The following is a 12,716-nucleotide window of genomic DNA, read 5'->3' as shown; positions in this document are numbered from 1 at the left end:
CCTTTTTATTTTTAATGTATTTAATTTAGTGACAGAGAAAAGGAGAGAGAAACAGGAACATCAATCTGTTCCTGTATGTGCCCTGCCCTGGGATCGAGCCAGCAACCTCTGTGCTTCAGGATGACAAGCCAACCAACTGAGCTATCCGGCCAGGGCTCCTTCTCATTTTCTTAATTATTCCTGCTAGAATTTGTCAACTTTATTTGATTTTCAAATCTATTTTTGCCTCTGCTGATCCTTCCTAATGTTTTCCATTTTATTAAATAATGCTTTTCATTATTTCCTTCATTCCATTTTCTTGGAGTTTAATGTGTTGCTATTCTTACTACTTGATATACATGCCTAGGTCATGGATTCCCAGCATGCCTTCTTTTCTAGCATAAATGCACTTAAAGCCGTAAACTTCCCTCTAAATATAACTTCAGCTGTAGTCCACTGGTTATATGTGATATATTTTGCTATCATTCAACTCAAAATATTTTCTAGTTTTCTTTAACTGATAAATTAGTTAAAAATAGATTTCTAGCCTGACCAGGTGGTGGCGCAGTGAATAGAGTGTTGGACTGGGATGTGGAAGGACCCAGGTTTGAGACCCCAGGGTTGCCGGCTTGAGCGCGGGCTCATCTGGCTTAAGCCAAAAAAAGCTCACCAGCTTGGACCCAAGGTCGCTGGCTCAAGCAAGGGGTTACTTGGTCTACTTGAAGGCCCGCGGTCAAGGCACATGTGAGAAAGCAATCAATGAACAACTAAGGAGTCCCAACGAAAAACTGATGATTGATGCTTCTCATCTCTCTCCGTTCCTGTCTGTCTGTCCCTATCCATCCCTCTCTCTGACTCTCTCTCTGTCCCTGTAAAAAAAATAATAAATAAATAAATAGATAGATTTCTAAATTTCCAGATAATGAGAATTTTAATTTTATTGATTTCTAGATTAATTCCACTGTTGTTAGAGAACACAGCCTATATAAATAACTTGAATCCTTTTAAATTTGTTGAGAATTACCTTGTGGACAGTATATAGCAAATTCTGACAAATGTGCCCTATGCATTTGAAAATAATGTGATTCTGCAATCGCCAGGTGCAGTGTTTTCTATATATGCCCATTAGGTCAAGTTTAATACTTACACTGCTCAAATCTTCTATATTTTTACAAGTTATCTGTCTAATTATTATACAGCATCTGAGACAGGTATGTTAAAATATCTCACTAACATGGTGGATTTGTTTCTTTCCATTACAATTATATTCATTTATCTCATACATATTTTCAAATTATGTTAAGTGCATATACAGATTTTAATTATATGTGCAATAAACAGGTCATTTATCATCTAACAGTATATCTTTATCTCTAATAATATATTTTGCCTTCAAAACCTATTTTATCTAATATAAAAATAGCAGCATCAATGTTCTTTTGGTTAGTATGTGCATAGTATTTTTCTTTCCATTCTTTTACTTTCAATCTTTTGATAATCTTTTGTTTCAAATGTCTCTCTTAAATAGCCTCATCAGGTTTTGCTTTCTGACCTGACAATCTCTGTCTTTTAATTGGAGTATTCAAATCTACTTACATTTAATGTAATTACTGATATATTGAGATTTAAGTTTATTAACTTACTGTCTGCTTTCTCTTTGTCCCACTTGTTCAATGTTCCCTTTTCTCTCCTTGTCTTCTTTCAGATTTAAATTTTATTACTGGCCTGACCTGTGGTGGCACAATAGATAAAGCCTCAACACGGATTGCTGAGGTCTCCGGTCCAAAACCCTGGGTTTGCCTGGTCAAGGCACTTATGAGAGTTGATGCTTCCTGCTCTTCCCCCTTTTCTCACTCTCCCCCGCCCCACCAAAATGAATAAATAAACTCTTAAAAAATATATAATAAATTTTCTTATTATTCCGTTTTTCTTTCCTTTAGCTTAGATATCAGTCTTTCACAATTTTAGTGGCTGCCACACAGATTACATGTATCTGAGATTTATCTAATATTAATAGTTCTTTATTCTTCTTCCTGAAAATGCAAGGATCTTAAAGCAGTTTTATTCCATTTACCTCCTTTATGACTTATACGCCATTGTTACACCTAAAGGCAAAATTAATTTTTACAGTCAAGGACTTGTTGTTGCTCTTTATTCCTCCTGCAAGTCTAACCTTACACCTGAGATCCTTTTCCTTCAGCAAAGAAAAGAAATCCTTTAGTGTTCCCTTCAGTGTGGGTCTGCTCACAAAAAAAATAAATAAATTTTTTTGTTTCTTTGAAAATGTCTGTATCTCAGCTGTATTTCTGAAGGATGATGTCTTTGTTCAGTAAAAACTTCCAGGTTAGCAGTCAGTTTCTTTCAATACTTAAATTTCAGCTGATTTCTGTTTCCCATGGATTCTGTTAAGAACACACCTGTCAATCTACCTGTTGCTCTTTGGAGGGCAATCTGTCTCCAGACGCTTCCCAGTCCCCTCCTCATGGGTTTTCAGCAGTCATATGATGACACGACTGGGTGTGGTTTTCCTTGTGCTCATGGGTTATCGGCCCTGCGGGTGGCACCTTTCATAGCTGTGAGAAATTCTCAGGCACTATCTTTTCAAATGTTATTTCTGCCCAATTTTCTCTACTCTTTTTGTGAGATGACAATTAAACACAAATTAGACCTCACTTTAACCTCTGACTCCTTCTCTGTCTTCTAATTTTTACCTTTTTTTTTAATGTCTCCAGGCTTTCTCGTGGGTATTTTGAGCTATCTTCTGGGCCACTAAATTCTTTCGTCAGCTGTGTCTAATCTACCCTTACTTTGAGAATTTAGCTCTGATTACTACATTTTTCTATTTTAAATTTTTCCATTGGTTTTTTTTTTTTTTAGTTTTTAGTTCTCTGCCAGAATTCTCAATCTGGTCTTTTATCTCCTCTTTATTTGGAAATGGGGTCTTTGCGGATATAATTAGTTAAGGATTCTGAGATACACAGTTATTTTAAAATCCACATCTGACATCTGGAGCCCCTATTACTCCATCTTCATATTCTGTTGTTTGTATTGGTTTCAACTCATGCAGCCTCACCTCCCTGTGTGTCCATTGTTTATTGGATCAAGAACGCTGAATTTACAACAGGGCCTGGGAAAATAAGGGTAGAACTAGATGACATTATCTCCTTCTACAGAGGATTCCCACTGCTTCTGTTAGAAACATGGAGAGAGTAGCACTCTGGGGTTAGCTTTCTCTAATCTCAGAGACAGGACACGATTGGAAGCAGGACTGCAATCCTCTGGAAGTCCTACTTCTGGCTCACCCTCAGTCCTTGGAAGTGGCTTTTGGGATCCCAACTCAAACTAAGGGAGCTCCCCTGGACAGCTGCCCTTTGGCGGACCCTGACACCTCACCCTCACACCACACCCCAAGGCGTTTCTGACAGCCCCACAGAGCTCAGCCTGCAGCCCCTCCTTCAGAGGCAGCACACGGCCCTGTATCAAGTTCCTGTGGCGGCCCCATACCCAAGTGCCACAGACTGGGCGGCCTAACCAACAGAAGTGTGTTGTTTCATGACGCAGGAGGCTAGAAGTCTGAAATCAGCAGGGCCTAAGGATCCAGGGGAGGTTCCATCCTTCTAGTGGCTCCATCCAGGTCTTGGTTGTGGCAATGTAACTCTCATCTGTGGCTCTGTTTTCACATGGCCTTTTTCTCTGGGTGTCTGAATCCAACTCTCCCTCCCCTTTCTCTTAAAAGACACCAGAAATTAGATGTAGAATCCACCCTAAATCCACGATAACTTTATCTCAAGAGCCTTAACTAATTATACCCACAAAAGACTCTATTTCCAAATAAGGTTACAAACTGAGGTTCCGGATAAATTTTGTGGGAACACTAGTTCTGCTACAGACCCTACTACTGACTCCAAGGTAAAAAAACAAAACAAAACAGCACCAGACGTCTTGCTCACTTCCACAGACCTACATCCTCCCCAGATCCTAGCTTCATAAATAGAAATTATCTTATTAGCTCTCTTCTATTAGACGGTGGTGGGCAGAACGGCTAGTCAGTTGCTGGGCCCACCATTACCAGAAGTCACTTTTTCCTACCCAGCTTTCAGAGTAAGGGAACGGAAGGGCCCTTCTTCAACAAGCCCTTTCTTTTTTTTTCTTTCTTTTTTTTTTTTTTTTTTGTATTTTTCTGAAGTTGGAAACAGGGAGGCAGTCAGACAGACTCCCGCATGCACCTGACAGGGATCCACACGGCATGCCCACCAAGGGGCGATGCTCTGCCCATCTGGGGCGTTGCTCTGCTGCAACCAGAGCCATTCTAGCGCCTGAGGCAGAGGCCACAGAGCCATCCTCAGCGCCCAGGCCAACTTTGCTCCAATGGAGCCTTGGCTGCAGGAGGGGAAGAGAGAGACAGAGAGGAAGGAGAGGGGGAGGGGTGGAGAAGCAGATGGGCGCCTCTCCTGTGTGCCCCGGCCGGGAATCGAACCCAGGACTCCTGCACGCCAGGCCACTGAGCAAACCGGCCAGGGCCAACAAGCCCTTTCCATACCTCCCTGAGTATCAAGTCAAATGCACTTCCAAGAGCACTCTGGCCCTCTCCTGTGTAGCACTCACTGCCATCACAACTGCACATTAAACATGTGCTTAGTTCAGGCCCTGGCCGGTTGGCTCAGTGGTAGAGCATCCATCCAACATGTGGATGTCCCAGGTTTGATTCCTGGTCAGGGCACACAGGAGAAAAGCCCATCTGCTTCTCCACCCTTCCCCCTTTCCTTTCTCTCTATCTCTCTCTTCCCCTCCTACAACTAAGGCTCCATTGGAGCAAAGTTGGCCCAGGCACTGAGGACAGTTCCATGGCCTCTGCCTCAGGCACTAGAATGGCTCTGGCCGCAACGGAACAATGCCCCAGATGGGTAGAGTATGGCCCCCCAGTGGGCATGCCAGGTGCGCATGTGGGAGTCTGTCTACCTCCCTGCCTCTCACTTCAGAAAAATACAATAATAAATACAAAAATAAATACAAAAATAAATAAATAAATAAATAAATAAATAAATAAAGTGTGCTTATTTCACCTGACCTGTGGTGGCGCAGTGGATAGAGCATCGACATGGAACACTGAGACTGAGGTCACTGGTTCGAAATCCTGGGTTTGCTTGGTCAAGGCACATACACAACTACAAGTTGATGCTTCCCACCCCACCTCCCCACCTTTCTCTCTCTCTCTCTTCTCCTCTCTCTAAAATCAACAAATAAAACCTTTACATGTGTGATTATTTTATTCATGTCTGTCTTGTCTCCACACTGTTCGCTCTAGGAGCAGAGTCGCTGTTATTGAGTCAAGTACCCCAGTGCCTAGCACACTTAATTTAAAGGTCTGCAATCTTTGCTGAGTTAAACTGGATCTGTGAAATAAGGAAAACCATGCCTGGCCTACTGCATAACCACAAGTATTCAATAAATCAGCAAAAAAAGTTTTTAAGATCTTCATTGCTAATTGTCTTCCAGACTCATTTTTTCTTAATTATATTTTTTTGAGAGAGCTGCAGGGCAAGGGACAGAGAGAGAGAGAGACAGATATATCGATCCTTACTCTACTCATTCATGCTATCACTGGTTGATTCCTGTGCACAACCTGACCAGGGATCAAACCCCCAACTTTGGCATGCTGGGACATCACTCTAACCAACTGAGCTACACAGCCAGGACCCAGATTCATTTTTATTTGCTCTTCCAGCTGACCGAAGTGGAGACTCACCCAGGTCAGCCTGAGCGGGGGAAGGACGGAATCAGGGAGACGGCTACTAGTATCTGAGATACAGAAAGTGAATCAGAAATACAGAAATAATCATAAGAGCAACCATTTACTGAATGTGTACGACGTGTGATGCTCTATGTTAAATGTTGTACATGGATCACTGCATTTAATTCTATAAGGTATCGTCATTTATATTTTACAGACCTAAGAACTATTATTATCATTCCCATTGTGCAGATATGGAAATGAGGCCCAGAAACACAGCTACATTTACTGTCACTACTGCCAACCCAAGGATTAATATTTTCCCTGTTTCCAGGTAGGGAAGTCAAGTCTTAAAAGAAATTTAGAGCCTTGGCCAGATAGCTTGGTTGGTTAGTTAGAGCATCGTCCCAAAGGAGAGAGGCTGCCGGTTCAATCCCCAGTCACAGCACATACAGGAACAGTTCAACGTCCCTGTCTCTCCCTTCCTTTGTCACTAAAATAAATAAAAATTTTAAAATAATAAAATTTAAATTTAAAGAAAAGAAAATTTTAGAAACGTGTCTGTGATCACATCTCATAAGCTGGAGAGGAGGATGTGAATCAACTTCAATCGATATAAAACTACTGGTCGGCAAACTGCAGCTCGCGAGCCACATGCGGCTCTTTGGCCCCGTGAGTGTGGCTCTTCCTCAAAATACCACATGCAGGTCTGACCAGGCGGTGGTGCAGTGGATAGAGCATCGGACTGGGATGCGAAGGACCCAGGTTGGAGACCTGGAGGTCGCCAGCTTGAGCGAGGGCTCACCTGGCTTGCACAAAAAGCTCACCAGCTTGGACCTAAGGTCGCTGGCTCGAGCAAGGGGTTACTCGGTCTGCTGAAGGCTGGCGGTCAAGGCACATATGAGAAAGCAATCAATGAACAACTAAGGTGTTGCAACAAAAAACTAATGATTTATGCTTCTGATCTCTCTTTGTTCCTGTCTGTCTGTCCCTGTCTATCCCTATCTCTATCTCCGTCTCTGTAAAAAAAACAACAAAAACAAAACAAAAACAAAAACAAAAACCATGTGCAAGCGCTACGTCGATAAGGAATGTACCTATCTATATAGTTTAAGTTTAAACAATTTGGCTCTCAAAAGAAATTTCAATCATTGTACTGTGGATATTTGGCTCTGTTGACTAATGAGTTTGCCGACCACTGGTTAGGCTATTAAATATACTAGACACTAGCTTTGAAACCTTTTACACCACTTCACAGCCGCTGGGATGGCTATCATCAAAAAGACAATACTGAGGACACGAAGAGCCTGGAACCCTCCTACAGTTGCTGGAAGGAATGGAAAACGGTGCAGCCACTTTGGAAAACAGTCTAGCCGTTTTCAAAGGTTAAGCATAGAGTTACCAAATGACCCAGCAAATCCACTCCTAGGTATATTCCCAAGAGAAATGAAAACATATGTCCACACAAAACTCATACACCAATATTCACAGCAGCATTACCCGGAACAGCCCAAAAGTAGAACTAACCCAAATGCCCATCAATTAATAAATGTAAGTAAAATGTAGTATGTCCATACAATGAAATATTCAGCAATAAAAATAAAAAAAAGGACTGGCACATGCTACAAAATGGATAAACCTCAAACACTTATGCTAAATGAGAAAAGCCAGACACAAAAGGCGTATACCGCATGTTTCTACATCAATGAAATGTCCAGAAATGGCAAGTCCTTAAGACAGGAAGTAGGTGAGCAGTTGCCCGAGGTTGTGACAGTTAGGAGCAAACAGGGAGTGAGTGCTAATGGTGAGGGGGTTTCTTTCTGGGATGATGAAAACGTTTTACAAATGTGGTGATGGTTACACTACTGTGGAGATACATAAAACCACTGAACTGCACAATTTAAATAAGTTAACTGTGTGGAATGTGAATTATATCTTAAGAAAGCTGTCATTTTCTAAGCCTTTCACAACTTGAAACTTTTCTCTGATTTTTATTAGTCTTCATTTTAAAATTGGAAAAATGGTTTGTTGAAATCTGAAACCAGGAATAGAAGCACTTTTATGCACAAAGCCAGAAATGTTAATTTTTTTAAACTTTTTAAAGTAAATTAAACTCTACCTAAACTGATAAAATCCACAGAATCACACTACTTTTACTCAAATTTCACAATACCTTATAATGTGCTGGTGAATTAATTTATCTGTGTTATTAGCTCCATTTTCTTTCTTCCACTCTAGCTATGCAGTACCAGAGAATCATTACTGTGTACTATGGATAGAAAATATAAATGAATTGTTCACTGGAACATATAAAAATATCAAACATGCATGAAATGCTAAGCTAACAAACAACCATCCCAAATTACACACATCAAATTCTCAGTATGCTGAAGACCTGGAGAAGTTTTAAAAGACCCTTATAAATTAACAACGTGGAGTTTGGTAAGAATTCTCTTGACACACACGTCATAAGGTCTTCTCAAAGTCTGGTCCCTGGACCAGCACCAAGCAGCATCTCCTGGGAGCTGATGAAAAAAGGCAGAATCTCAGGCCGCCCCCCCTGACCTACTCAGTGAGAATCTGCATTTTAACAAGATCCCCTGGGGATGTGTCTGCCTTACATTGAAATCTGAGAAGCACTGTCATAAGATACCTCCTCTCCTTATTCTATTAAGACACCTCTAGCTTACTGGACTAATATGTCAAAACTTGACATACATACAGCTCTGGTCCTGGGCCAGCTTGTCCTCAATTCCAGTTCCCTTCTGCTCTAGCCCAAAGGGTGGAGGACTGACCCCTGCAGGCAGGGCTTCCCAGGCCAGAGGGGGACAGAGTGAGTCTCCAGCAGCTGCGGGACCCCCCCCCCCCCAAGGCTCCAGCCTCCTCCAGACAACTCAGGGTGGTTCCAGCTTCTGTGGGGGGTGGCAGTTGTTCCTGGAGTTAGATATGCCACCTCCTCCCTTTGTCCTCCAGCTCAGGGGTGGCAGTGGTTTCCTGTTTGTTGGCTCATCTCAGGGTTGGTTGCCTCACTGCTCACTGTTTTCAACCTCAATTCTTCATCACCTATGCAAGCATGCCCCTACATTAAATTCCCTCTGTCTTGAACACTTAAAATGGGTTTGGTTTTCCTTTTTGAACCCAGAATAAGACCCCATACCATTCTGGATATATTTCTCTTATGCACCACATATACCAGAGGAGTTTTTGAGTGGCTTATCTGCTAAGGGGAGGTGGGGCTATTGCACACACAGTAAACCTCAGGTTTCCCACAGTCTGACAATCACTAACAACCCACAAAAAATCAGCCTTAAGCCGATGTAACTGTATTCAGAAACTCAAGTCCTCATGGTGTATTTTTAGCAGTCTACCCATCACTTCTCCTGAACCAGAACAGATGGCATAGCAGAAACTATTGTTTTGTTGTTGGCTGTTGTGGTCATTTGGGGTTGGGGACCCACCTCCTAAAGAACAGAATTCTGGACAAACACTAGACTCTCTGAGAGATCAAATCTTAATCACATTTGTAAATCACATGGTCTAGCCCACACTGCTGGAGGAGTGAGCAACTCCTAACGATACTATTTAGGGTTTCTTAGAAATCTGAAAAGCACATCTGGCCAGGTTTTGAGTAACCCTCTGTGGCTCCCTGTTGCCCAAGGCCAAAATCCTAATCCCAGGCTAGCCCTTCAAAATCTACATGTCCAGCCCATTCCTAATTCCTCTCAACCTGATGCACTCACCAGCTGACCATTCCCAGACTTGAGATACAATAGTCAACTCTGAGGAAAACCCTTCTTCCTTCCACTTAACCTGGTAAATTCTTTCCTCCAAAATCCCGCCTCCCAGGGTAATTGGATTCTCAGATCTCTGAGCTTCCACAGCATTTCCTATGTCACATAGTCACGTACACAGGCGTCCATCTCCTACAGAGTGGGAACCCCTACACGGAGAAACAGCTTTCCATCAGAGTACCCCGGCCACGGTTCTGGGCCAGAGCCACACTGACTACCTGCCATAGCCTGGGCAAGTCACTTAACTTCTCTACCTCCATTATCAATTCCACAACATGGAGATAACAGAAAACACCCAACTCAAGGAGTGATGAGTTAACCCAGGTCAAGTGCTGCACATGGTAAGCACTGAAGTACTGCCATCATTATAATTATTACTGTTATACCTGGAACAAAAGAGGTGTTCAATACCGATTTGCTGAATAACTGGAGCACTTCACCATAAACCTGACTGCATCCTGTGAGGACCAAAGACTACGCCGGATGGGTATCAAAAGTGGGCAGAACATCATGAAAGAAATAGCTCCCACGGTAAAAGTAACAACTACATCGAACTGGCCCCAGGAGGACAAGCGCACTGCAGCAGGATGACCAAGCCAGTGCCAGCTGGACGGCCAGGCTGCCCACAGACCCATCCAGCCCTCGGCCACCTGTCCGGCCACCTGCCCAAGGAAGCCGTGTGCCAACAGAGGGTATAGCAAAAACCATAAGCCGTTTTCAACGGGAACCGCAATGGGGAAACAAAGGGTGCAACTTTCTCCCTGCAAAAAGGAAATGCGTCTTTCTGCAGCTAGTATTTGGCGTCTAGAGTTGTCCGTGGAGAGCTCAGTGCCAAGCGGGCGCGCGGCCAGGGAAAGCCCCCCGTGCCCGCTTTCCCGAGGAGGGCCCGGGGGACGGTCACAAAACGCGCACCCCGTCCCGGGCGGGCGGGCACGAACATGCACGCGACTGCGGAGACGAGCCCCACACCCGGGTCTGGTAGGATTTCTAAGGAGACCACACAGGTGAGTCTGGAGAGCACCCGGCGGGAAACGACCCGACCAGGGCTCGGAAAAAGGGCTGAACCCGGGGCTCGGGAAGCGCACGCCTGCGGGGCACGGTCGGTAGCACCCACTTCTGGAGCGCTCGGCCCCTCCCCCGCCTCTAGGCCTCAGTTTCCCCCCGGCTCCTCCAGCCCCCGGGTCCCCCGGCTCCGCGCGGCGCCCACCTGCGCCCCCGCCGGGGAGCCCCACTGGCGCGGCCCCGCCGGGAGGTGCGCTCAGCCGGGTGCGAGGCCGGGAGCCCGCCCGCTGGCCCGCGGGCGCGCTCCGTCCGGGCAGCTGGACCCGGGGCCGGCCTGGGCGGCTGCTCCGGCCGCGCCACGGGCCTCACCGGGCTGCCTCGGCGTGAGGGGCGCGCGCACGGGCCGCGGCCGCGTCTCACCTTCTGGCGGATCTGGCCCGACGTGGACACCTTGCGGATGAGCTTCTGCGGGGAGCCGGGCTCCGCCTCGGGCTCGCTATCCGACGACTCCTCGGGCGGCGGCGGCGGAGGAGGCTGCGGTGGAGCCGGCGGAGGGGCGCCCGCCGCCGCCGCCATGCTGCCCAGCCAGCGCGCGCACAGCGGCTGGGGGCGGGCCTTGAGGGAGGGGCCTATTCCGGTGAGAGGCGGGGCCTGTTCTGGTGAGGGGCGGGGCCAGTCCTGAGCGACCTCCCACTCCGCCCCTCCGCGTCCCCTGCCGGCAGCGCTAGGGACCCGTCACCGCCGCGAATTGTGTCCCAAACCCGGGACACATTTGTTTATCTTAGCATTTGTTTATTTTACGGGGACGTAATGTGTGGTTTTTTTGGTTTATATGTTCACTTTCTTTTAAATCTTTAACCTTCCCCTTCGAGAGTATGTGACCTTCAAAAGCCCGAGACCGTGTCTTTCTTGCTCTGCATTTGTGTCGCCAGCATCTAATCCTGTGTCTGGCATTTAGTAGTTAGTTGCACAGTAAACTATGGGGCAGTGGACGAATGCATGCATGAATGCAGGACAGAAAGAAGAAACGACTTGCACAGACCTCTGAGATAGCAGAACAGGGATATATGAGTCCGTCTGGTAAGGCTCCCGGAGAAAGTGGTGTTTAAAGAAAATGCGGGCAAGAGTTATCCCTAACGGCTCGGGGGATCCCGGGATCCGTGCTCTAAGCAGAAACGAAAGCACAAGTCTCCAGAAAGGAAAAAAGATGATGATGTTGATGAAACTGTAGCCTAAAGGGAGGAAAATAACACGAAGAGATAAACCTGGGTCGGGCAGGTCAGACAAGACTGTGAACCTGATTAAGGAGGTTGGTCTTTTCTGCTGAGTCCTGAGGGCCACTGGAAGCCCAGGGCGGGGCGGGGTCACAAAGCTGGGGTGTGTGATCAGGCTTTGAAGTAATCAGGGCAGGTAGCGGGCCAGGATTATTGGGAGGGGCTGTAGAGATAGACAAGTGGACTCATGAGGGGAGGGATCTGCAAGGGGAAGCAGAGGCGCCTGGGTTGAGCTGCAGGTTGGATGGATGGGTGTAGCCCTTCACTGTGGGGAGCAGAGGAGTGCAGTTGGAATTGAGATCAGTTGAGCTTCTGCTGCCCCTTGGGATATCCATGGGGACAAGGTCTTGGTACCAACTGTGAGGAGAAAATCCTTAGGAAGCTGCACAAGTAAGTGTCCCCTTACCCTTTAAAAGGAGTGCTTTCAAAGGAGGCAGCCCTTAACCTGCCTGCCTGTCTGGCCCTTACTCCTTTTGGCAATGCTTTCCAGGGGCAAAACAAGTAAAGACTCCCCAGGGCCACAGAGTAGCATCTAACTTGGGACATGGCCAGGGGAATGGACTCACAGCCATGACAGAGCATATCACATGAAAACACCAATATAGAACATTTCTGGCCCTGGCCAGTTGGCTCAGTGGTAGAGTGTCAGCCTGGCTTGTGGATGTCCCAGGCTTGATTCGATTCCCAGTCAGAGCACACAGGAGAAGCACCCATCTGCTTCTCCACCCCCTCCTCCTCTCGCTTCTCTCTCCTTCTCTCTCTCTCTCTCTCTCTTCCCCTCCTACAGTTGGCCCCCAGCACTGAGGATGGCTCCATGGCCTCCACCTCAGGTACTAAAAAGAGCTTAGTTCCTGAGCAATGGAGCAATGCCCCAAATGGGCAAAGCAACCCCCTCTAGTGGGCTTGCTGGGTGGAACCTGGTCAGGGCACGTGCAGGAG

General features: G+C 46.1%; 1 protein-coding gene across 3 annotated transcripts in view; it reads right to left on the bottom strand.

Annotated features, from left to right (window-relative positions):
- The window catches only part of DGKD (diacylglycerol kinase delta), a 115,552-nt gene extending 104,455 nt beyond the window's left edge, over positions 1–11,097 (bottom strand). For 2 of the 3 annotated variants that reach the window (XM_066346341.1, XM_066346340.1), the window contains exon 1: positions 10,924–11,095. In XM_066346341.1, coding sequence (XP_066202438.1) covers positions 10,924–11,079 — 156 coding nt within the window. In that variant the 5' untranslated portion in view covers positions 11,080–11,095. Of the gene's footprint in view, positions 1–10,923 lie in introns of all 3 variants that reach the window. The other variant, XM_066346347.1, reaches the window with a different exon arrangement.
- Between the last annotated feature and the right edge of the window lie 1,619 nt (positions 11,098–12,716).

This window comes from Saccopteryx leptura, chromosome 7, assembly GCF_036850995.1.
Source record: "Saccopteryx leptura isolate mSacLep1 chromosome 7, mSacLep1_pri_phased_curated, whole genome shotgun sequence".
In the NCBI taxonomy this organism is placed as follows: domain Eukaryota; kingdom Metazoa; phylum Chordata; class Mammalia; order Chiroptera; family Emballonuridae; genus Saccopteryx; species Saccopteryx leptura.
Note: the sequence above shows the minus strand (reverse complement) of the source record. Positions and strands in the feature narration are given on the sequence as shown.